Source organism: Lontra canadensis, unplaced genomic scaffold, assembly GCF_010015895.1.
Source record: "Lontra canadensis isolate GAN:19392208 unplaced genomic scaffold, GSC_riverotter_1.0 scaffold42, whole genome shotgun sequence".
NCBI lineage: Eukaryota > Metazoa > Chordata > Mammalia > Carnivora > Mustelidae > Lontra > Lontra canadensis.
The window spans coordinates 6,791,366-6,817,914 of record NW_022631036.1 but is presented as its reverse complement, the minus strand read 5'-3'; the positions used below and the strand labels follow the sequence as shown (position 1 = coordinate 6,817,914).

Here is a 26,549-nt window from a genome sequence, read left to right as displayed (position 1 = left end):
GTAATATGATAGTTAAGTTCCTTTCATTTGGTCAAATGAGACTAACCTCAGACATATTTTAATACAGTGATCCTGTGCTTTTTTGTTTCATTTTACTTAACATTTAAATAGCACTCCAAAAGCACTGTTCTTAAGTCTCACAAATATTAACTATTTTAATATTCAAAATAACCCAAAGAATAGGTAATATTATTATTATCATTGTGCAGATGAAGAAACTGAGACTGATAAAGGATAATAAGGTGCCCATGTCATATAGCTGGTAAGGCAGCAGAAGTGCGATTCCAACACAGACCACCTCTTTGACATTAAGGACATCGGCCAAGACAAGCAGAAATAGAATGGGCAAAACAGATTTTAAATAAGTAACTTACAAACTTCTAGGTGAGTACCCTGAACAGTGATATCTTATTTTATGACAACCTTTTAATACAATTTTTTTTAACCACTAAGAAACTGGTTTTGAAAAAGAGAAAATAGTGCTAATAGAGTAGCAAAATTAGGCAATGTCCACTCACCTGATGACGCTTTTGCTTTAGGGAGAACCAGAGAGTGCCAATGATTATTTAATATGTAGTTGTATGGCAAAGTGTTAAATAATTCGGATTCCTTTTCTGGATCAGTAATTTAGATCTGGTTGTCCCAATTTAGATGTGAGAATCTGGACTGAAATGCACGTAGTAAATATTAACTACCCATATATAATTAAGCAGAGAACACCAGTCCACTTAATAGAAGCTCTTTAAAATATAAAGCATCATGAGGGGCACCTGGGTGGCTCAGTGGGTTAAAACCTCTGCCTTCCGCTCAGCTCATTATCTCAGAGTCCTGGGATCCAGCCCCAAAACAGGCTCTCTGCTCGGAGGGGAGCCTGCTTCCTCCTCTCTCTGCCTGCCTCTCTGCCTACCTGTGATCCCTGTCTGTCAAATAAATAAATAAAATCTTAAAAAAAAAAAAGCATTGTGTATACAAATTTGAGTTGTTACTATTCTAAAAGGAACTTAACAGGCGAAAACAAGAAATCTGGTTATAATCAACATGGCCAGCTTCTGCACAGTCTTTTTACTTTTCTGGCTTCAGTTTGTAACCTTGTTACAAAGTCTTTGTTTTGTAGGAAGATGCATCTCCTTCCAGCTCTTATATACTTATAAATTTTATTAAAATACTGAAATGTTATACTTACGTCAATTTTCCTTCTACACATATAGCGGTATTATTATTTATGATTTTAATCATCCATTCTTGTAGCTGGACCACCTATCAGCATAAAATGAAGTATATGTTTCCTGTGTTACTTGTAGCAAAAACATTACAAAATAAATTTACATCATATAAAAAGAAAAGACTCATATACTTAGTGCTCATCTATGTAAGAACCACATTCTATTTTAAATAGTAGCAAGGTAAAGACTCTCATATACAATGAAAACAGAAAAGAGGAAGATTGGAAGTTGTACTGCATAATTTTTTTGTCCAATCCAGAATCAGTTCTATGTCAAATATTCTTATATCAAATATCCCAACCACTGGAGAAAAAAAAAAAAAATTACCTAAAATTCTAAGGTATCCATTAAAGACAAAAGACCTGACTTATATGAGTCAGCTATGTAGTATATACTCCACCATCATTCTTATCCTAAAAAAATATAGCATTTTTCTTTTTTCTGCAAATTTGGTTTTGAATTGTATTTAATTTTCTTTAAACTACAAAGGTGATTACTAATAATCTATATTTCCCAGCAGTCTAATCCAGAGCAAATATCTAAACAGCTCAGAGAATTATTTTTTTTTTTTAAAGATTTTATTTATTTATTTGACAGAGAGATCACAAGCAGGCAGAGAGGCAGGCAGAGAGAGAGGAAGAAGCAGGCTCCCTGCTAAGCAGAGAGCCCGATGCGGGGCTCGATCCCAGGACCCTGGGATCATGACCTGAGCCGAAAGCAGAGGCTTTAACCCACTGAGCCACCCAGGCGCCCCTCAGAGAATTATTTTAGGACAAAATCCTACTGGAGAGGAAAATTTCTGTGAATGTGTGTGTTGAGAAATTGCTTCTACTATGTAACAACACTAAACTATTTCTGATGAGAAATTCAGCAAAAGTCGTAACTAATTTCAGTAGCCATTTAGTTTACATACAAAAAATTATAAATTTATAAAGACAAGTTCTTCAGTGGTAGTTTTATGATGAGCCAGAAAAAGATGCTAAAATGGAAGGTCCTTCTATTTATTGCACTTTTCCTCAGTTATGTTTATTTTTATTTTATTTTTTCCTCAATTACAAACAGGCAATGAAATTCCTTTTTCATTTTTAATACTTGGACATTTGGAACTATCTAAGATAGATCAAGGACAGTCAGATGGAGATGATATTAAAAATAAAAAATAAGGGACATCTGGGTGGCTCAGTCATTAAACGTCTGCCTTCAGCTCTGGTCATGATCCCAGGGTCTTGGGATGGAACCCTGTATCGGGGCTCCTGTTCCACGGGAAGCCTGCTTCTTCCTCTCCCACTCCCCCTGCTTGTGTTCCCTCTCTCATTGTGTCTCGCTGTCAAATAAATAAAATCTTCTAAAAATATTTAAAAAAAAAATACTAGACAATGTTCCAAGTATTTTAGATTCAATGATTCATGTTATCCTCATAACACGAGGAGGGAGGTAATATTTTCCTCATTTTATAGATAAAGTAACTGTAAAGTCAAGTTAAATAACTTGTCCATGTCACACATAGCTAGTTAGGGGCACAGATTGGTTACAAATCTGGGAATTCTGGCTCCAAAATCTTGTACCATCCTGCTTACATAAAATATCAAAATGTGCATTCATATTCACTCAGCATATTCTTGACCTGTACTATATGCCAGGCACTGTTAGGCAGTGGGATTCAGCAAGAAACAAAATGGCTGCCCTATTAGAGCAAACACTGGTGTGTGTGTGTGTATGCTACTGTGCGCTCACAGGGGCTGAGGGGTGGATGTGTAGAAGCAAGTGGAGTGGTGGTGGTTATATCCAAACAAATGGACAAATACTGTCTGGCAGTGATAATTATCAAAAATAAGTACAAGACATGCTTACTTAGATATGATAGGGAAGGTCTTGGAACAGAAAACTGAGTAAAGTAAGGGACAGGACATATAAGTTACCTGGGAATACATTCTTCCAGGCAAAGGGAACAGGTACAAAGTCCCCAAGTAGATAGCATAGAGGGCACAGCAGCTTGAATAAGCAAGAAAGCAACAGAGGGGAATGAGAGATGAGATTAGGCATGTCAAGGATTATGAATTATGTAGAGTCCTGTAAAAGACGGTAAAGGCTTAGGGTTTTCTCTTAAGATAAAAAGATAAAAAGTTACTGGAGGATTCTGAGCAGAGTGGAGACATGATTTAATATTTTAAGGAGTTACTGGGTAGAAAATGAACTGTATAAATATTCTGGCAGGGCACTTGGGAGACTCAGTTAGCTAAATGTCAGACTCTTGATTTTGGCTCAGGTCATAATCTCAGGGTCATGGGATCAAGCCTTGCGTGGGACTACGTGCTTAGCGAGGAGTCTGCTTAAAGATTCTCTCTCTCCCTTTCCCCCTTCCCCTGCTTGTGCACATGCTCTCTTTTCCTCTAGGGTAAACAAAAAATCTTAAAAAAAAAAAAAAAAAAAAAAAAAGAAAAAATGGTGATTCTGGCTGTCTGAAAAACAGAATGGAGAGAGAGAACAACAGCGGAGAGCAAGGAGACCATTAAGCTATTATAGTAATCCAAGAATTTATGGTACCCTGGACTAAGGTAGTGATTGAGTAGTGAGAAATGGCCAGATTTAGGACAGAAGAGCCAACAGGATTTCCTCACAGTCTGGAGTAGAGTATGACAGAAAAACAAGAGTCTCAAACAAATCTGAAATTTTAACCTAAATTAAATTTGGGGGAATGGTATTACTATGTACCAGTATGGGACACAGCTGAAAGAAGTTTTGGGGGAAGAAATCATTTTAGACATATTAAATCTGAGATGCCTATTAAATATCAATGGAGAAGTCCTAGAGACAATTGAATATGTGACTGTGGGGTTTAGGAGAATGTTCTGGACTGGAGATATATATTTAGGAACTATCAGTAAAGAAATGGAATGTAAAGCTACAGCACTGGATAATCCAGTCTTTAGAGTGTGTGCAGGCACTAGAGAATCAGTTTCAAGGACTGATTCTGGGGAATTCCAGTATTATAGATAGTGACAAGAGGAAGGAGCAAACCGGAATGAGAAGATTGGCCAGTGAGACAGGAGAAAATCAAGATTGAGGTATCATGGAATTCAATAGAAAAAACAATACAATGTTTTAAGAAGGATGTTTTGATTCACTGTGTTAAACCCTTGTCCGCAACAGAATAATAAGAAATAATAATCACTGGTTTGGTAACATAGAGATCGCTGGTGAACCGAAAAAGGGCCATCTTCACAGAGCGATTTATGAATGCCCAATGTAGAATATATTTCAGAAAGAATAAGAACAAAAACTGTGAATATATATACCTCTTTCAAGGTGTTTTACAGTAAATGGAAACAAAAAGATGGGGTTACAGTTGGAATGGGATAGGGAGTAACAGGAAGGTGGACTTTGTCTTTGCATTTTTTGTTTTTTAAATGCAGGCCATGTTTCAGCACATTTATATGCTAATGGAAATTTTCCAGAAGACAGAAAACTGAGGGGATAATTAGAGGGACAAAGTTCTATAGGTGGTAAGAGGAAGTGAATTGGCCTTGAAAAGGGAGCACAAACTGTTCATCCATAAGAGAAGGGGAAGCAGAATACGTGGATAGAGCAGCCAGGAGATTGGTGGATTTGGTAATGGGAACATGAGGTTCAATAATTTGGGAATGGGGAAGAGAGAGGAGATTTGGAGGGTTTTTTTTTTTTTTTTAAGATTTTATTTATTTTATTTGACAAACAGAGATCACAAGTAGGCAGAGAGGCAGGCAGAGAGAGGAGGAAGCAGGCTCCCTGCTGAGCAGAGAGCCCTATGCGGGACTCGATCCCAGGACCCCAGGATCATGACCTGAGCCGAAGGCAGAGGCTTCAACCCACTGAGCCACCCACGCGCCCCAGATTTGGAGGTTTTAAGAGAGAAAAAGCAGGAAATACTATTCTAGGAAAGTTAGAGTATGAGGTGGATTAACAAATGAAGTGTAGCAGGACTGATGTTTATACTGAGAGCCCCCTTAAGGTTTGCTGTCAAATTTAAAATGAGACCAGTGTGGTTGTGCATTTCATTTCAGCCATATTTTTTAAAAGATTTATTTATTTTAGAGAAAGAGGAGAGGGAGAGGCAGAGGGAGAGAGTCTTAAACAGACTCCCCACTGAGCTCAGGGCCCCACCTAGGGCTCAATCTCACAACTCTGAGATTACACCTGAGACAAAACCAAAAGATGGATGCTCAGCCAACTGAGCCACCCAGGTGCCCCCACCTGATATTTCTTAGGTATATGAGCGAAATTTAACTAGGATCCTAACTTTGTCAAAAGAGAACAGAGGAAGGGGCACCTGGGTGGCTCAGTTGATTAAGCGACTGCCTTCAACTCAGGTCATGATCCCTAAGTCCCAGGATCAGTCCTGCATCAGGCTCCCACCTCAGCAGGAAGTCTGCTTCTCCTTCTCATCCTCTCCTCTCTCATGCTTTCTCTCATTCTAATAAATAAATAAATAAAATCTTAAAAAAAAAAAAAAAAAAAAGAGAATGAGAATGGAAAGAAAAGCAATAGAGTCCTGACAGTTAAATCAAAGGGATGGCTAAAATGATGGGATCATGGAATCTGTAAGGTAAAGAGCAAGATGAGGAAAGAAGAGCACTTATGGTCTAAAGGATTACCTTGGTAAGGTGGAGTATTCATGGTGAGGGAAAGGGAAGAGTGCTAGGGATAGAATGATCTGGAAAGGCAGGAGTTTGTGTGAGCAGGATGCTTGAAAGTGAGAATCTGGAGCATGTACTGGCAAAGACAAGGTATGAGGATGACTAGGGTAGATGGTAATGGTTAAGGGAAAGGTCATTTAAGATCAAGAATTTAAGGAGGCTGGATGGATCATCTATATGGATGTCAGTGTCACCAGAGTTGATGACAGAAGTATGAGTATGACTAGGGTAGATGGTAATGGTTAAGGAAAAGGTAATTTAAGATCAAGAATTCAAGGAGGCTGGATGGATCATCTCTATGGATGTCAGTGTCACCAGAGTTGATGACAGAAGTAGTAGCAGAAGAAAAAGTAACAGGCATTAAACACTTTAATAGTAATGCAAGGTTATGACTAGCAAGTTGTATTATATAGGACTACAAGGAGTTACAGGGAGTGAAAAAGTTAAAAGAGCTATAGCACTTGCTTCAAAGAAGGTGGGAGGGGCTGTATTAGAGAAAAGGAAGGAAAATGGCCTGAAATAGTAATGAGGAACAAAAGAGATACATTATATCATCTTTACGCCAACAATATGAGATATTGGAGAAAAAAGAACCACTATTTAAGAAAAGAAGCTGTATTTTGGTTAGAGCAAGGTTAAGAAATGTTCACAGAAAATTGAGAATTTAACATTTTGCTGATGATACACCTTGAGTTCAAGAGGGTACAATGCAATGTTTGGAGATGAGAAACAGATTGGGTCAGAACTAGGGCATGTACAGAACTGTATACAGGTAAGAGTCTTGGAAGGCTTGGTCTTCTTGTAGTAAATAAGATAAACAGCACTGTAGCAATGACAGAATTAGTATGTGGGATCTCCCATTACAGTTGTCTTCAAACTTTTTGCTCAACCCACCTCATACATTTTTAATGCAACGTCCAAAAATTTTCATCAAGTCTAAATATTTGCAAATAATGCAATTTCCAAAGAATACATTGAGATATAGAACTATAACTATTACGGGGGCACCTCGGCGGCTCAGTTGGTTGAGCATTGGATTCTTGATTTTGGCTTAGGTCATGATCTTGGGGTCCTGGGATTGAGCCCCACATTGGGCTCCACACTCAGCAAGGAGTCTGCTTGAGGATTCTTTCCTTTTCTGTCTGCAAAACATCCCCACCCCTCATGCATGCTCTCTAAAATAAAATTAAATCTCAAAGGAAAAAAAAAAAACCCAAAACTATAACTATTACATCACACTTCCAACAGGGGGCTTGAATTTGCAATCTCAAGATCAAGAGTTACATGCTTTACTGTGCCAGCCAGGTACCCCTCAAATTTAACCCACTGAGCCACCCAGGCACCCCAAGGTGCCCCTCAAATTTAGATGGAATTTAAATACCACTATCATCCTTTAAAAAATTTATGGACAAACATTTAACAATTGGAAAATTTAAGTTGTATCTTTTTCCTTGAACTTATATTCCATTCCACTTCTTTCAGAGAATTATCCTAATGCAACATAGTGTGATAGCCTGAAGTGTTTTATTGATCACTCTGTATTACTTTAAAATGGGAAAAATTCTCAAGTCTTCAGAAGCTATAATCCCCTTCTATTTTAATTGCAGTTAATAGTGCCCCAAGAATCAGGGGGAAAAAAAAAATTAAGAATAGCAAGGAAGTCAGTGTTCATTCCCAAAGGGAGTAAGTAAATTGTTGAAGATTATACAACTAGTAACAGAACAAGGTTAAAACTTAACACTTGGTTTCTCTTACTTTCAATCCACTGCTCTTTTCACTAGGCACAATGCCTTGACACTAAATAATAAAACAAACAAAAAAAATGAACCTATTCTTAATGAGAGCTTGAGCTCAGCTTTTGAAGAATGAGGGTAAAAACATAAATGTAAATCTGTCTTAAGTTATCCTACCTTATTCTTTTTAACTTCATTTGTAAGAGTTTGAAGTGTACTTGGAGGAGAATGATTTGAAGCATTTCTTTTTGATTTCCGAGGTATTGTTATATGAAATCTTGGAGTTGCAAGCACAATTTTACATGTATCATTCATGGAACCCAGGACATCAGTCTCTCTGGGCATTGTGTTCTCATTTCCTTCCTTAATTTCCTGTTGTGAATTCCTTTCTGTCGGTATCTTACCACCAGAAACCACTGACTGGCCATCATTTTTAACAGGAACACAGTCAGTATTTAGAGTCTCAAGAGTAGAATTTTGGGATTTTTCAATGACAGAATCAACGCCTTCTAAAATAAAGGTGTCCTTTTTAGACTTAGCGGTTACAAATGTATTCTCCTTTGAATGAAGAATTTGTTTAGCCAACTGAGCTCTAGGTAATGCTTTGTTTGAGAATCCAGCAGCTGAAACATTTTCATGTTCTTGGTTCAGAAATGGAACCTCTGTAAAAAATACAAGATCAAACAAAATTTAAAGAAGAATCATATGAAATTAAAAGAGAGAAACAGAATAATATCAAACTATTTATATTAAAAAGAAGTGTTCAGGTTAGGAATGTTCCACCCTTTGGCCTAGTCTTTCTCTGAAAGGGATGCCTACACAGGGAGAATAATTATCTAGAACATTCAACAAAACAAAAAACACTTTACCATAAGTTAAATTATGCAGAGATGCTTTCTTTTCCTGCTGACATTGAATCTTTTACTTTTTCAGAAGGAAAGTACTATTTGATGATTCTAGAGGAACTTCTTGCACTGAGGTTGAGTTTTGTTTTTTGTTTTTTTAAAAGAAAGGAAATTGAATTTTATTAGTCACTGAGAAGAAAAAAAATGTCATTTACTTATGTTCAATAATGATTAGGTCAATATAGTATACTTCTGTAACATATGAGTTACATTTCCCTTTTTATCTTCTCATGCTTTTATCACATTCTCTGTATCTATAGCATGCTGAGAAAGAATTTTTAAAAAACTCTCCATGTTATAACTTGCCAGCTCTACACGAAAGTTTATTACTGAACTTAAAAGTTTAGTGATCTGGAATAAAATCTGGTGCTGCCAAAAATCAGAGAGGTCTATCTTAAAATTATATATGAAGTGCCATCCAGTCTTAAAAATTCTGATTCTGCTTCTGGTTGCTATAAATTTCTAAAACGTGAAAGAACAGTTGAAAAGGTATAGCTTGTATGTTAAGAGTTGCCATGTTGTGACTCAAAAGCAGACATAACCATAATTTATATGCCTTTGACATCTCTTTAGTAGAACTTCAAAGACAAAAATCTGGTAGGCTTATCTATTAGACAAGTAGGAACTAAAAGAATTGGTTACATTTTATTCTGCTTTATATCCTAGATAGTTAGTTTTACTTCTTGAAGGTAGAAATGAGTTTCTTTCACACAATTTTAATAGACTTAAAATTGGAGGAAAAACTGAATTATTTTATATGTTTAATTTCAAATATCTGACAAAAATTGGTAATGATTATGCTTTAGTAAATATGCAGCTTCAGCTTTAAAAATTTTAATATAAGGATTTTATTATATTGATATGTATCATAGAAGAAGGGCAAGTTCCTATTTCTTTAACTCATTCTACTAGAAATGGCATGGCAAAGGAGTAAAGGCAAGTAGGTAATTCAATCAGATATAACATGCTATAGAATCTGGTCATTTATTTTAGAGTACAAAGTCCATGCAGATTCTCCAAAAGGTCTCTGAAATTACACACAAAATTTGTGTTTCTATGTATGTGCATTTTCTGGGAAAAGAGTCATCAGATTCTCAAAGCAGTGTTATTTCTTTCTCCCTCTCTAATTCCACTTAACAAATAAAACATGCTTTACCGTGCATTATTTGCTTCCCTCCTTTTCTCCCAAACCGTATGAAACATATTTTGTGTACTCCCCTACCTCCATCCTAAACTCCCTTAGAAACTCTGCTTTTTGTATCAAAATAGATCACTGTCTTTGAAATACAACAATATATGCACAGTCTACTGTATAATAAAGAGCATGAACTTTCCAATACATACTTGTATTAATTCTCAGCACATCACTTATTCCCTGTGAGACATAGAGCAGACATAACCTCTTTGTAAGCCCAATTTCCCAGACTTTTAGATTAGCATCTACCCATAGTGTCTGTTGAAAGGAATTATATGAGATAGTGCATGTAAAATATGTTTATCAATTACTGCAAGTCATTAAAGTCTCTATTTCAAATGTCCCAAATTCTGATCATTCTATCTTTCCAGATCATTCTCTCAAATCCAATTACTATCTTAATAATACCTAACACTTCTTCACTCTTCACACTTCCTTATCTCCTTTAGGTCCCCTTTTCTTTGTATAACTAACTTAAATTTCATGGTCCCTTTATATACACATCTCAACTCCTTTGTCCTCTTCATCCTATTTCATAAAATTACAATCCTGATAAAATCCAACTCCCTACCTCTACCCCAGCAGCACCCATGCAGCTAAATAGGGCTAAAGGAAAACTCATAATCACACTGACTGATCTCATTTAAGCTCATGCTCACAAGTCTCAAGTAGGTCGTTAATGTTGCACTAGAAATCAAATTTAGGCCTAGACCACTTACCTGTATTATGTAAACCTCCACCTCCTCAAATTTTAATGCCAGTGTCCCATGCTCACTTTTAGCTGATGACTTTATTGCCCACTTCATTTCTTAAGTCCTATAACACTGCCTATCTTCTTGTTTGATTTATGATGTTTATTTTCCCAGCTAAGGCCAAAACTTCCACTTACAGATTCTGTTCCCTCTTAACTACTCAAGTTTATCATACTACCAATTTTAGTTTTTCTTTCCCTACTGGATTATCCCCAATAGCATACAAAAATGATCTTTCACTATACATTAAAGACAATACATATACATGTATATTAAAAATATATGTATATATTTTTAAGTAGGCTCCAGGTCCAACATGGGGCTAGAACTCAACAACCCCGAGATTGAGAGCTGTACGCTCTACAGATTGAGCCAGCCAGCCACCCCAAAACTAAAATATTTTAAAACCGTACCTCCCATATTTCTTTGCTCCCTTCAAAGAGTTGTCTATACTTACCACTGTCAATTTCTCTCTTTCACATTCTCTCTTGAACCCTTTTGAATCATGTTTTTGATCCGATCACTCCACTAAATCCCCTCGTCAAAGCCACCAATGACCTCCATGTTGCTAAATCCAATGGTTAAATCTCAGCCTTCATCTTACTTAACTGATCAGCAGCATTAGATACAGTGAAAAGACTCTGGCTTCCAAAGTATCACTTCTGGTTTTTCTTCCTCCTTGACTTCTTGTGTTTTGTTTATTCTTAACTTCTAAATTTTGGGGTGCCTTAGGACTCATCCTTGAATGTTTTCTCTTTCTTCACTTACTCTTTGATCTCATTTAGTCTCTTCAAACATCATTTAGGTGCTAATGATTCCTAAATGTCATTTTTCTCATCTGGACCACTTCCTTAAATCTCAACTAAATTTTTTCAACAACCTAATCACATCTACACTTCCATTTTTAACAGATATATAAGAATTAACGTACAAAAAACTTAATTACTGAGCTCCTCCCCACCTTGTCTATCCCATTTCAGTTAAATCACTCCATCCTTATAGATACTCAAGCAAAAAAACCCAGAACCAAACAACAAAGAACAGCCTAGAAGTGGTTTTACATTTTTATATCTATATAAAAGATAAATAAAAGTCTTTATAAGATATAAATCCTTTATCTTTATACATCTTTTTAAATCTTTACATTCTCCTCCTTTGTATCTTTTACATTCCACACCCAGTCTATGAGCTCTTCCTTCAAAATATACCCAGAATCCAACCACTTATTATTTTCACTGCTACCACCTAAACCTAAACCAACACCTTATCTCACCTAGATAAACGCACTATTTCAAATTCACAGCCAAGTGATATTTTAAAAATGGAAGTCAGATCTTGTCATTTCTCTGCTCAGAACCCGTCACTGACTCCTTAATTTGCTCATGTAAAACACCAAACATTCGCTATAAGGTTCTATGTTATCTGACTGTAACCATCCTCTCTTCTCCACTTCTGTCCACTCACTCTACGATTTATTAATCTCATTGCTGGTTCTTGAATTTTTGAGGAATCCTTCTATTCCAGGACATTTGTGTCAGCTGTTACTTTGTGTGGATCATCCCTCTCAATTCTTCCAATATTCTGTCTGTATCTATCACCTCCTTCAGTTTTTTGGCTCAAGTGCCATCTTCTCATTGAACCACAGCCTGACCACCACATGGAAAATTACAACCCACTGCAACTCTCCCCATCATCCTTACTCTGCCTTTTCTTTTCATAGCACTTTTCTTTTGTACTATAAAAACTACTTATTTTAAATCTGTCTCTCCCACCACCTGAATATGAGCTAATTACACAAGGGTTGAGATTTTTGTCCATTTTGTTCATTCTTGTTTCCTGAGTACCTAAAACAGTATCAGACACAATAAACACAACACATCATAGCTTTTCAAACAACACATAATAAAACTGACCTTTTGGTGAACTGTTATCTGATTGGGATGATTTGTTGTTTTCCTTTTCTTCACAGACGTAGGTATACTGCAATAGTCTTTTCTCAGCTCCTTTAGGAGTGAAAATTTTCTTTTCACTTTTTGGTGGTTCCAACAAACTCCTGTTTCCTGATGCTTGTTCTTGCTTGTCACGCAGTACTTTTTCTTTCATTCTTTGAAATATTTTTCCTGGTGATTCATAGTTTGTTTTATTTTTTAATCTATCCTTGTTGGGCTTTATAGCACTGATATCAAGAGAGCTGTTAGAGGTGGTAGCCTCTGCTAGCATGGTGGAATGAAATATATTTTTATTATTAAAATTTGTCATTTTTAGGAAATTATTCTTTTTATAGTCCTTCAATGTTAAAAAGGGGTTCTGATATTTTGCCAAATCTTTCACAGGAGTAAGTGTGCCTGCAGGAATGCTGTCAAAAAAGATTGCTTGCATGGGCATATTCCTTCTTGGAGAAGAGGTCTCTGAAGACAATTGAATTTCTGGGTGTTTCAAAGGTGTTGCAATCATCTTGATAAACAGTAGAAACAAATTTTCTCTAACAGATAGATAGGTCAGTTAAACACAATGTTCAGGGTAGTAGACCTTCAGCAGGGGCCCAGAGGAACCTGTAGTTTAATGTGAAATCAACCTTTATAATGCTTTACAAAAAAATTTATTTGCTTTCAATAATAATATTATTCTAATTAAAAGGTAAAATTGGTTCATAACAACACTGGATAATCTATAGCTCACAAATCTAAGGTTTTATGTTTTTGTTAAAGACTCATTTTATTATTATTTTAGATGAGCAGTTTGGTCTTTAAATTTACCTCTCTAGAAAAAACAGTATTCACCAAATCATCTACTTAGTAACTATAAAAATTGAATTTTGAGTATCTGATTTTTAACATACTTGAACCTCAAGTCCTAGAGGTTTCAATCTAATATTTGCTTCAAAAAGCATTAAATCACATTCACATATGGCACTATATTAGACTCTAAAAGATTAAATTTCACAATCACTTTTCCTTCTCAGCACTTATATTTTAAGGCAGCAGCTATAATGATACAACCTAATGAAAGCTGAAAGATTCATTCTATTTTTAGTTAAATAATTCCCAGTCGTGATTTTGTTATGCCGCTGAACATTTTAACTATGAGGTTTTAGTTGAAAAACCCTCAAATTAAAGTAAATTATATGATTTACTTATGATTATGATTTAAAAGAAATTAACACTATTTAGAATTTTTAGCAGAAATCATGTATTTGAGCATACATGGTCTTAGACTTGTTTTAGCTTGCTTTTATATATTTTACTTACCACACCTATAATTAAGATTCTAGGTGGTGAGCCATATAGTTGTATTTTGTAATACTTTGTAAATAAATAAAACGTTTCCACCCAAGATGCTTGGAACTTACTAGTTTCAACTTGCTGCATGTCTTTTGCTAAATTTATAACTATTCTAATCAGTCTTTGACATCATATAAACATAAAAAGTGTACCACAGAAAATACTAATATAGTCAGATCAAAGAAATCAAGTATCTTTAAGTAACTTGTGTGAGAAGTATGCAAGTTAAAAATTCAAACACAAATAGTATCTTATCCAATAATTTATAAGACAAAAAAAGGAAATTTTCCTTAATAATAAGAGCTGACAAAGAAGGCTATCTTGGCAATCTAGTCCTGTGACACAAAAACTACTGAATTCTTCCACAGAATGTTAATTCAGTAAATATATACCAATAATGCATAGATTAATGTGTTTGGCAATGTGCTAGTGATAGGAATCCTGTGCTGTTAAAGTACTCATTAGTGGTTCACTTTAAACTCTCAAGATCAAAAATGAATAAACTGGGACTGGGAGGTGGAGATGAGAAAAAAATGAGGGGAATTTTAAGTTAACTGGCATATACACTTGGAGGAGGGGAACGAACAAACAAACAGACAAAACCCCCCAGCACTGGGCATAATAAAGGAAGTGATTCAACTCAATTACTAGAAATAGCATTCAAAGTGACCAAACGAATCAATTTTAAGAAAATGATCAACACAGAAAAGGGCCAAAGGTGTGAAAGGCAATTAATAAAGCACACGAAAAGCCACTCAGTGAGTCAAATGACACTTCATTTTACTAATAAATGAAGAGATACAAATTTAAACAGTGGGACTTCTTGCTTATCAGATTGGAAAAGATCAATTTCAAAATATAGGTGTGTATGCTATTGACCAAGAAATTCCACTTCTAAATTTTTTTCTTACAGAAACTACATTAAGGATGCAAATATGAAAGTGGTAGTAACGGTCAATATTTATTGCATGTGGTCAGATACTACATAACCTTACAGCAATTCTGGAGAGTTTTGAAGATGGGGAAACTAAGGTACAGACAGGTAGTTAAATAACCTGCCCAAGGTCACACTGACCATGATTAAGAGCAGGATCTAAGTCTGAGTTCAAGGCCCAAGTTCCTAAACAAGCACTATACAGTTCACTGAAGTACTGGATAAATTATTACAAACAATTTAGATCTCCACCACTACGGGACGAAATTCTGCTACATCCATAGAGTTGAATTCTATTTATTCAGTAAAAAGATATATTCCCGTATATGTACTGACACAGAAAATAGCTAGGATATATTAAATTTTAAAAAAAGGAAAGAATAGAAGAGGACGTACAATCTCATTTCTGTAAAACACATGAGCATAAGCATAGGGAAAAAAGTCTGGAAGTGTACCAAATTGTGAATAGTGTTTAACTTTGAAGAGTAGGATGAAGAGGCCCACCATTTTCTAAATAATTTTATTAACATCTAGGTATGTTTGTAACCGATGTGTAATTAAACCAGAAGAAATCTTGAGCTCGATGGATCAACTGTTTCTACAGCACCGTGGATCTTAGGGTCCAAGGGCAGTGATGCACACAAACCACTCTTTACGTAAAGGGTTTTTTTTTGTTTTGGTTTTTTGTTATTATTATTTTTTTTTTTTACTATCAGTGATTTTAGAACAAAGGCTTAGAGCGTTCAACATCGAAACCAACCTGAACGATAGTAGACAAGCAACAACTATGCACGCAACGAATGAGCAGTTGTGAGACACCCCCCCCCCCAGGCAAAAAAATGTACAAAAGCCCACGAGGGGTGAAAACGCTGAGAGGCTGGGACTCTCAGCGTCAGAGGGGACCGGTGGCAGGAGGCGAGGGGGTCGGTGGAAGGAGTTCATACCTTGGGTGAAGAGCCTGACAGGGCTAGAAGGCAGCAGTCCGGGCTTGGCTTCGCGTGGGTTGGGCGATCCCAGGGCTCGCGCCTCCCACCCAAGTCGGCTCCACGCCCCGCAGCCGAGCCTCAGGTGACCCTCACTTCCTCCGCGAGGTTCCCCGACACCCATAACAGTTTGGGAATTCAAATTTGAAGAGCCCGCCCTCCAGCCAGCCCCTTATTGGCGCGCTCAGGAACTGCGTCACTGAGTGACTCGAAAAAACTGGGGGTGGCCCCTACCGCGCAGACAATGCTGTTTCCACAAGAGGAGGGTAACCCCCAAGCTGCCAAGAGTACCCACAGCGCCGCTGTAGTCTTCTGCAGAATCCGTTTCGTTTTCAGAGGTCGCGCGCCCCTACCGCGTTTCGCCGCTCCTCCCGTTATGCTCTGCGGCAGGAAGGCCTACGTCAGACGTCACTTGCGTTCTCCTGCGCTCCTGCGGTTTATTAAGTTTGGCCTTTCTCAGCTACCCTCCTTCGCTAGTAGTTTGAGAGCTGGTGGTGGTCTGTTACTTGTCTGAAGAAACAGCTTTCCGAGTGCTTTTGAGAGAGCTTTTAGTTTTCCCTGGCAGCCAGATATTTAAGAATGAGAAAGAAACGTTTTGTTCTTGAGAGCATAATAGTCTGAATGCAAAGTTATACTTGCAATGGCATGTTTAATTTGAGCTGTTTCCCCAAGAAGTGTGATGTTTTCTGAACCTGATTTTATCGAATCCCAAAAGTTTTAATCTTGACGACTCTGGGTTGCAAAGCAGTTTGTGACAATGCACTGAGACTGAGCCTTGCCTTAGATGGCACCCAGCGATGCTCTGCTCCAACCACCGCGGATTCTGGTGCGTCCTTCACCTCAGCGCTCTGGCAAGATGCATTCGCTAGCTGGAAGCATTGTGTAGCGCGCCCTGTTTCAGTCTTGGGGGCAGAGAAAGAGGTGCCAGAGGAGTAACAAATGTTTTCAGTTTAAACCCCTTCCAGCTCTGATCCAGCAACTTCTCTCCATTAACTCCATCCCCCTCCCCAACAAGACAGCACGGGACAGGAGAATTTATTTTATTCTTCATCCAGGAAGATTCCTCAGCATCCTAGGACCATATATCGCATTTTTCCGTTAACATTGGACTGCACTGGTTGTAATGGATTAATTGTTTAAAGTGACTTTTGCAATCCCCTCATCTAAATCCTGTTTTCACTAAATCTTGAGCACACCGAATATTCAGAGTCTGAAATATAAATTTAAAACATGCAAATGACTGCAAGTAAGGAAAAGAAAACAGTTGAGATGAGGAGATGAAAACAAATCTACATAGATAAAATGAAGTTTCTGTCTGTGCAGCATAATGAGAAAATGGCTGGACATGAGTTTGCACAAGATTTGTGGGAAAAGCTAGACTTAAGATATCTGTTAAGTGATATGTATGAAAGTGTATGAAATGCACATTGTGTGAGAGAGACTTCGAGGAGATAGGCATTCATATTCCAAAGCATCTGGAATAGAAATATGAGAAGTTTCTATGCCTTTTATGGAGATGGCCGTGGCTCACACATTCAGCCAGACTAGGAACCTTATTAAGGGTAGACACTCAGAAATATAGACATTAATTTTTTTTAAATATCACTCTCCATATTAGAAATAGCTAGTATATAGCATGCTCCAGGGTGAACAGCAACAGATAGAAGGATAACTAATGATTTTCCAAACAAAACTGGAGGAAACAGTTTATGGATAGCAAACTGTGATGAGAAGGCATACAGGCAAAGGGACAATGTTCATTTGTCCACGGGGACATCAACATACTGCCCTGGATGGGCCTTTCTTTAAATTTCAGTCAGCATCTGGATAATCTGTCCAGGCTTAAGTCTGTTACTCATGGTAACACATGCAGACCTCCTTAGGGTCCAAAGGACAGTCAAAGGAGGAAGAGAATGGAAGCCTCACACTGTGTAGGAGCTGCTGCCAAGGCATCTAGGTCTGCTTAGCCTGGAGGAATATTCCCAGGACAATGGTAAGTTCCAGCAGAGTACTAATTGACCATATAGCATTTTACATTTTGGGGAGAATCAGAAAAAAGGTGCTCTTTCTTCAAGGCTGATAGTTTTCAACCAAGGGTGATTTGCACCACCACCCCACCCCCCAGCGGGGCATTTAGCAATGTTTGGAGACATTTAAAGCATAAATGTCACAGCTGAGAGGGATGCCACTGGCATCTATTCAGTAGAGGACAGGAATGCTGCTAAACATCCTACAGTGTGCAGGACAGCCCTTCCAATACAAAGAATTAACCAATCTAAAATGTCAATAATGCCAAGGGTTAAGAAATCCTACATTTGTAAGATATAGCCCTGAAACAGGATTTTAGATTCTTTTCACTCTCTCAGTTGTGTTTCCCTTATGTAAGGTGTAACTATATAATTACTACTGCTGTGTCTGGGCCTAGAGGAGGGATGAGGATGCAGTCAAAAGGGAGGTTATCCAGGCTGTGTGAGGGGAGGACCCTTCAGAAGAAAAAACTGCCAGAGATTTCTGTATAATAGAGACATTACTACAAACATGTAAACACATTACAAGTTGTAATAAGTGCTCTAAAGATGACTAAGGTTAGATCCTGCAAGAAGAAATGGAGTTAGGAGTACCAGAGATTTACTGGGAGGTAAAGCCTGTGAGGGTCAAGGGAAAGGAAGAAGGATTGGGCCTGATAAACCTCTAGACTTTGATTCATACTTTGATACAGGATTGGGCAGAGGAAACCTAATATTGCAATGCAGATTTGACAAAGTATTGGCTAATACAACAGGACTTGGGGTAATCCATCAGAGGTGTCCTGGAGTAGGCAGAAATGGGTTGGTCCTGGAATACATAATGATGGAAACTTCCTGGGAAGAAGATGGCCTTGACTTAAAGGCTTAAAAAACATTTTTTTTAGGGGAGGCTGGCTGGCTCAGTCAGTAGAGCTTGTGACTCTTGATCTCAGGATTGTAAGTATAGGGCCCACATTAGATGTAGAAATTACTCAAAAATACAATCTTTTTCCTTAAGGATTTTATTTCTTTATTTGACACAGAGAGATCACAAGTAGGCAGAGAGGCAGGCAGAAAGAGAGTGGGAAACAGGCTCCCTGCTGAGCAGAGAGCCTGATGTGGGGCTGGATCCCAGGACCCTGAGATCATGACCTGGGCTGAAGGCAGAGGCTTAACCCACTGAGCCACCCAGGTGCCCTTAAAAATAAAATCTTAAAAAAGAACCCCATTTTTAAATTCAATTTTTTTGGGATTGAGATATAATTGTTGTATGACATTATGTTAGTGTCAGGTGTATGACATAATGATTTGATATATGTATATACTGCAGAATGATCACAATATGTCTAGTTAATATCCATTAGAACACAGTTATGATTTTTTTCTTGTCGTGATAACTTTTAAGATCTACTCTGTTAGCAACTTTCAAATATACAGTAAGTATTATTAACTATAGTCACCATACTATACATTACATCCTCAGGACTTATTTATTTTATAACTGGAAATTTGTGCCTTTTGATCACCTTCACCCATTTTACCCATTCCCACCTGCCTCTGGCAACTGCCAGTCTGTTCTCTGTATCAGTGAGTTGGATTTTACTTTGTTTTGTTTTTAGATTTCACATAAAAGTAAAATTATACAGTTTTTGGCTTTTTCTATCTGGCTTATTTCACTAAGCAAATGCCCTCAAGATCCATCCATGTTGTTGCAAATGGTAAGATTTTCTTCTTTTTTTATGGCCAAATAATATTATATTGTATATATATACCACTTCTCTTAGCATTAATTCTTAGTGGATGCTTAGATTGTTTCCATGTCTTGGCTATTGTTAATAATGCTGCAGTGAACATGGGGGTGCATATATCTTTTTGAGACAGTGATTTCCTTTCCTTCAGATATATACTCAACAGTAAAATCCAGGGTCATACAGTAGTTCTATTTTTAATTTTTGGAGCAATCTCTATACTATTGTTTTAAGCGACTATGCCAGTTTACAATCCTAACAACAATATACAAGTATTCCCCTTTCTCCACATCATTGCCAACACTTGTTATCTCTTGTCTTTTTGATGATAACCATTCTAACAGGTGTGAGGTGGTAGCTCATTATGGTCTTGATTTGTATTTCCCTGACAATTAGTGATTTTGAGTGTCTTTTCATGTACCTGTTGGCCATTTCATTGTCTTCTTTGGGAAAAATGTCTATTCAGTCCCTCTGCCATTTTTAAATCAGACTTTGGGGTTTTGTTTCATTTTGTTTTACTTTGCTTTGCTATTGAGTTGTATGAGTTCTTCATATATCTTGGATATTAATCCCTTATGAGATATATGATTTGCAAATATTTTCTCCCATTATGTAGGTTGCTTTTTCATTTTGTTGATGGTTTCCTTTGCTGTACAGAAACTTTTTAGTTTTATGTAGTCTTCCTTATTTATTTTTGCTTTTGTTGCCTTTGCTTTTGGTGTCAAATCCAAAAAACTAATCAGCAAGACTGATGTCAGCAAGCTTACCACCTATGTTTCCTTCTAGGTGTTTTATAGTTTCAAGTCTTCCATTCAATTCTTTAATCCATTTTGAATTAATTTTTATAATTTTGAATTAATTTTTTACTTGATTTTATGAGTAGATTGGTGGCCCAATTTTTTTTTCTCTTGCATGTAACTGTCAGTTTATTGAAGTCAAAGATTTAACAGATCCTGGTGGCAATGCAGTTGGAGGCTGTTTAGCTAACTGCACTCCTCATAGACCAGTGACACTTTTTAATGAATAGAGGTTTGAATTTCACACTTCATGGCTGCCATAGAAGGACAATTAAAAGGTTATAAAAGGTAGAATTTATTTGCAGTGGCTTTTGTCTTTTTGTGCAACCCACAATAAGGTATGTGTTTTATATTGTACCGAATAAATGCATAAATACATGTAACTAAAGCAAGAGTTTTTCAGACATTACTTATCCTTAATGTATGCAATAATACTGATATTTTCCTCTTCTATTTCCTGTTTTTTAATGCTTGTGTATAACTGTAGGACAGTGTGAATATTTTCATGTTTCTGCATAGTTAACATATTTTTTTCTTTTTAAAAAATTGTGATGAAATTCACATAACTTAAAATCAACCATTTAAAAGTATACACTCCAGTGGCATTTAGTACACTCACAATGTTGTGCAAGAACTGCCTTGAAAAAATCTTCATCACCCCAAAAGTAAACCCCATACCTGTTAAACAGTTATTCTCTATTCTCCTTACCCCACAGTCCTTGTCAATCATCAGTCTGCTTTCTGTGAATTTTGGACAATCTTAAAAACTAAACTTCCAAATTAATAAATTTGGTTGGAAAGATTAGCCTTTGACTTAAGTGGGATTTTTTTTTTTTCTTGGAGTAAACATTGATAAATTATTAGCCTGATATCGATGGAGGACTTTTTTTTTAAAGATTAAAAAAAAATTTTTTTTAAGATTGTATTTATTTATTTGACAGAGAGATTGAGAGTACAAGTAGGCAGAGCAGCAGAGGGATAGGGAAAAGCAGGCTCCCTGCTGAGCTGGGAGCCCGATGCGGGGCTTGATCCCAGAACTCTGGGATCATGACCAGACCGGAAGGGAAGCACTTAACCAACTGAGCCACTCAGGCGCTGCAATGGAGGACTTTTCTTTTAGAATAAATAGCTGTGAGGAAGAGAGGAGTGATTGTGGATTTTTAGGTAAGGAATAGTCTTAAAATTGAAATCTTCTCATGGCTTATACCTTTTTTGATGTTTTATTTTATTTTATTTATTTATTTATTAAAAGTTTTATTTATTTAATACATAGGGAGAGAACACAAGTTGGGGGGGAAGCAGGCTCCCCACCAAGCAGAGAGCCCGATGTGGAGCTCGATCCCAGAACCCTGAGATCATGACCTGAGCCGAAGGCAGAGGCTTAACCCGCTGAGCCACCCAGGGACCCCTATTTTATTTTTTTTTAATTAACATATAATGTATTATTAGCACCAGGGGTACAGGTCTGTGAATCATCAGGCTTACACACTTCACAGCACTCACCATAGTGCATACCCTCCTCAGTGTCCATAACCCAACCACACTCTCCCTACAGCCCCTCCCCCAGGCAACCCTCAGTTTGTTTTGTGAGATTAAGAGTCTCTTATGGTTTGTCTCCTCCTGATCCCATCTTGTTTCATTTTTTCCTTCCCCAACCCCCAACCCCCCATGTTGCCTCTCAAATTCCTATATCAGGGAGATCATATGATAATTGTCTTTCTCTGATTGACTTACTTAGCTCAGCATAATACCCTCTAGTTCCACCCACAATGTTGCAAATGGCAAGATTTCATTTCTTTTGATGGCTGCGAAGGATTCCATTGTGTGTGTGTGTGTGTGTGTATACACACGCATCTTCTTTATCCATTCATCTGTTGATGGACATTTAGGTTCCTTCCATAGTTTGACTATTGTGGACATTGCTGCTATAAACATATGGGTGCATGTGTCCCTTCAGATCACTACATTTGTATCTTTATAAAGGGTAAGTATCCAGTAGTGTGATGGCTGGGTTGTGGGGTAGCTCTATTTTCAACTTTTTGAGGGATATACATGATTTTTATTTCCCTGATGTCGAGTGATGTAGAACACTTTTTCACGTGTCTGTTGGCCATCTGGATGTCTTCTTTGCAGAAATGTCTGTTTATATCTTCTGCCCATTTCTTGATTGGATTATTTGTTCTTTGGGTGTTGAGTTTGATAAGTTCTTTATAGATTTTGGGTACTAGCCCTTTATCTGATATGTCGTTTGCAAATATCTTCACCCATTTTGTCAACTGTCTTTTGGTTTTGTTGACTGTTTCCTTTGCTGTGCAAAAGCTTTTGATCTTGATGGAGTCCCAGTAGTTCATTTTTGCCCTTGCTTTCCTTGCCTTTGGCGATGTTTCTAGGAAGAAATTGCTGTGGCTGAGGTTGAAGAGGTTGCTGCCTGTGTTCTCCTCAAGGATTTTGATGGCTTTCTGTCTCACATTGAGGTCTTTCATCCATTTGGAGTCTATTTTTTGTGTGTGGTGTAAGGAAATGGTCCAGTTTTATTCTTCTGCATGTGGCTGTCCAATTTTCCCATTACCATTTGTTGAAGAGACTGTCTGTTTTCTGCATGTGGCTGTCCAATTTTTCCAACACCATTTGTTGAAGAGACTGTCTTTTTTCCATTGAACATGCTTTCCTGCTTTGTCAAAGATTAGTTGACCATAGAGTTGAGGGTCTATTTCTGGGTTCTCTATTCTGTTCCATTGATCTATGAGCCCAGAAATAGACCCTCAATTCTATGGTCATCGTTGATAACAGCTTTGTAATAGAGCTTGAAGTCTGGAATTGTGATGCCACCAACTTTGGCTTTCTTTTTCAATATTCTTCTGGTTATTTGGGGTCTTTTCTGGTTCCACATAAACTTTAGGATTATTTGTTCCATTTCTTTGAAAAAAAAAAAAGGATGGGATTTTTGATAGGCATTGCATTAAATGTGTAGATTGCTTTAGGTAGCGTAGACATTTTCACAATATTTGTTCTTCCAATCCATGAGCATGGAACATTTTTCCATTTCTTTGTGTCTTCCTCAATCTCTTTCATGAGTACTCTATAGTTTTCTGAGTACAGATTCTTTGCCTCTTTGGTTAGGTGTATTCCTAGGTATCTTATTTTTTGGGGTACAACTGTAAATGCGATTGACTCCTTAATTTCTCTTTCTTCTGTCTTGTTGTTGAAGTATAGAAATGCAGCTGATTTCTGTGCATTGCTTTTATATCTTGACACTTTACTGAGTTCCTGTATGAGTACTAGCAGTTTTGGAGTGGAATCTTTTGGGTTTTCCACATAAAGTATCATATCATCTGGAAAGAGTGATAATTTGACTTCTTCTTTGCAGATTTAGATGTCTTTTATTTCTTTTTGTTATCTGATTCCTGAGGCTAGGACTTCTAGTACTATGTCGAATAGCAGTGGTGATAATGGAAACCCCTACCATGTTCCTGACCTTAGCGGAAAAGCTCTAGTTTTTCTGCATTGAGAATGATATTCGCTGTGGGTTTTTCGTAGATGGCTTTGATGAAATTGAGGTATGTACCCTCTATCCCTACACTTTGAAGAGTTTTGATCAAGAAAGTATGCTGTACTTTGTCAAATGCTTTTTCAGCAACTATTGAGAGTATCACATGGTTCTTGTTCTTTCTTTTATTAATGTATTATATCACATTTATTGATTTGTAGATGTTGATCCAAGCTTGCAGCCCTGGAATAAATCCCACTTGGTCATGGTGAATGATACTTTTAATGTACTGTTGTGTCCTATTGGCTAGTATTTTAGTGAGAATTTTCACATCTGTGTTCATCAAGGATATTGGTCTGTAATTCTCTTTTTTGATGGGGTCTTTGTCTGGTTTTGGGATCAAGGTAATGCTGGCTCATAAATGAATTTGGAAGTTTTCTTTCGGTTTCTATTTTTTGGAACAGCTTCAGGAGAATAGGTATTAATTCTTCTTTAAATGTTTGGTAGAATTCCCCTGGGAAATCTTCTGGTCTTGGGCTCTTGTTTTTTGGAAGATTTTTGATGACTTCTTCAATCTCCTTACTGGTTATTGGTCTGTTCAGGTTTTCTGTTTCTTCCTAGTTCAGTTTTGGTAGTTCTTCTTCAGTTTTGGTAGTTCAATTTTGGTAGTTCTGTTTCTTCCTAGTTCAGTTTGGTGGAAATGGAATGTATCCATTTCTTCCAGATTGTCAATTTGCTGGCTTATGGTTTCTCATAATATGTTCTTTTAATTGTTTGTATTTCTTTGGTGTTGGTTGTGATCTCTCCTTTTTCATCCATGATTTTACTAATTTGGGTCCTTTCTCTTTTCTTTTGGATAAGTCTGGCCAGGGGTTTATCCATCTTATTAATTCTTTCAAAGAATCTGCTCCTAGTTTTGTTGATTTGTTCTACAGATATTTGGTTTCTATTTCATTGATTTCTGCTCTGATCTTTATTATTTCTCTTCTCCTGCTGGGTTTAGGCTTTCTTTGCTCTTCTTTCTCCAGCTCCTTTAGGTGTAGGCTTAGGTTGTGTATTTCAGACCTTTCTTGTTTCTTGAGAAAGGCTTGTATCTCTATATATTTTCCTCTCAGGACTGCTTTGCTGTGTCCCACAGATTTTGAACAGTTGTGTTTTAATTATCATTTGTTTCCATGAATTTTTTCCAAATTTTCTTTAATTTCCTGGTTTACCCATTCATTCTTTAGTAGGATGCTCTTTAGCCTCCATGTTTTTGAGTTCTTTCCAACTTTCCTCTTGTGATTGAGTTCTAGCTTCAGAGCCTTGTGTTCTGAAAATGTGCAGGGAATGATCCCAGTCTTTTGGTACCAGTTGAGACCTGATTTGTGACCCAGGATGTGATCTATTTTGGAGAATGTTCTATGTGTACTAGAGAAGAATGTGTATTCTATTGTTTCGGGATGGAATGTTCTGAATATATTTGTGATGTCCATCTGGTCCAGTGTGTCATTTAAGGCCTCATTTCCTGGTTGATCTTTTGCTTGGATGATCTGTCCGTTTCAGCGAGGGGGGTGTTAAAGTCCCCTCCTGTTATTGTATTATTGTCAATGTGTTTCTTTGATTTTGTTATTAATCGGTTTATATAGTTGGCTGCTCAGATGTTTTGGCATAGATATTTAATGTTTTTAGATCTTCTTGTTGGATATACCCTTTAAGTATGACATAGTTTTCTTCCTCATCTCTTATTATAGTCTTTGGCTTAAAATCTAATTTATCTGATATAAGGATTGCCACCCCAGCTTTCTTTTGATGTCCATTAGCATGGTAAATTGTTTTTCTCCCCCTCACTTTAAATCTAGAGGTGTCTTTGGGTCTAAAATGAGTTTCTTGTAGACATCATATTGATGGGTTTTATTTTTTTAATCCATAATGATACTCTTTGTCTTTTGATTGGGGCATTTAGCCCATTTACATTCAGGGTAACTATTGAAAGTTATGCATTTAGTGTCATTGTGTTGCCTGTAAGGTGACTGTTACTGTATGTTGTCTCTGTTCCTTTCTGTTCTACTACTTTTAGGCTCTGTCTTTGCTTAGAGGACCCCTTTAAATATTTTCTGTAGGGCTGGTTTTGTGTTTGCAAATTCTTTTAGTTTTTGTTTGTCCTGGATGCTTTTTATCTCACCTTCTATTTTCAATGATAGCCTAGCTAGATATAGTATTCTTGGCTGCATGTTTTTCTCATTTGGTGCTCTGAATATATCATGCCAGTTCTTACTGGCCTGCCAGGTCTCTATGGATAAGTCTGCTGCCAATCTAATATTTTTACCATTGTATGTTACAGACTTCTTGTCCTGAGCTGCTTTCAGGATTTTCTCTTTGCCACTAAGACTTGTAAGTTTTATTATTAGATGACAGGGTGTGGACTTATTTTTATTGATTTGAGGGAGGTTCTCTGTGCCTCCTGGTTTCTGATGCTTGTTCCCTTTGCCATATTAAGGAAGTTCTCTACAATAAATCACTCCAATATACCTTCTGCCCCTCTTTGTCTTTCTTCTTCTGGAATCCCAATTATTCTAATATTGTTTCATCTTATGGTATCACTTATCTCTTGAATTCTCCCCTCATGGTCCAGGAGTTGTTTGTCTCTCTTTTGCTCATCTTATTCTCCTTCATTTGGTCTTCTATATCACTAATTCTCTCTTCTGCCTATTTATCCTAGCAGTAAGAGCCTCCATTTTTGATTTCACCACATTAATAGCTTTTTAAATTTCAGCTTGATTAGATTTTAGTTTTTTAATTTCTCGAGAAAGGGCTTTTATTTCTCCAGACAGCATTTCTCTAATATCTTCC

At 37.1% G+C, this 26,549-nt stretch overlaps 1 protein-coding gene across 3 annotated transcripts in view; it reads right to left on the bottom strand.

Moving 5' to 3' along the window:
- MIS18BP1 (MIS18 binding protein 1) overlaps nt 1-15,951 on the bottom strand; it is a 42,875-nt gene extending 26,924 nt beyond the window's left edge. For all 3 annotated transcript variants that reach the window (XR_004384230.1, XM_032871193.1, XM_032871194.1), the window contains exons 1-4: nt 15,641-15,951; nt 12,395-13,033; nt 7,807-8,291; nt 1,184-1,257 (exon numbers count right to left, since the gene is read on the bottom strand). Coding sequence is in view for 2 of the 3 variants with exons in the window: in XM_032871193.1 (XP_032727084.1) it covers nt 1,184-1,257; nt 7,807-8,291; nt 12,395-12,935 (1,100 nt within the window). In the remaining variant the exon portion in view is untranslated. The remainder of the gene's footprint in view (nt 1-1,183; nt 1,258-7,806; nt 8,292-12,394; nt 13,034-15,640) is intronic.
- Between the last annotated feature and the right edge of the window lie 10,598 nt (nt 15,952-26,549).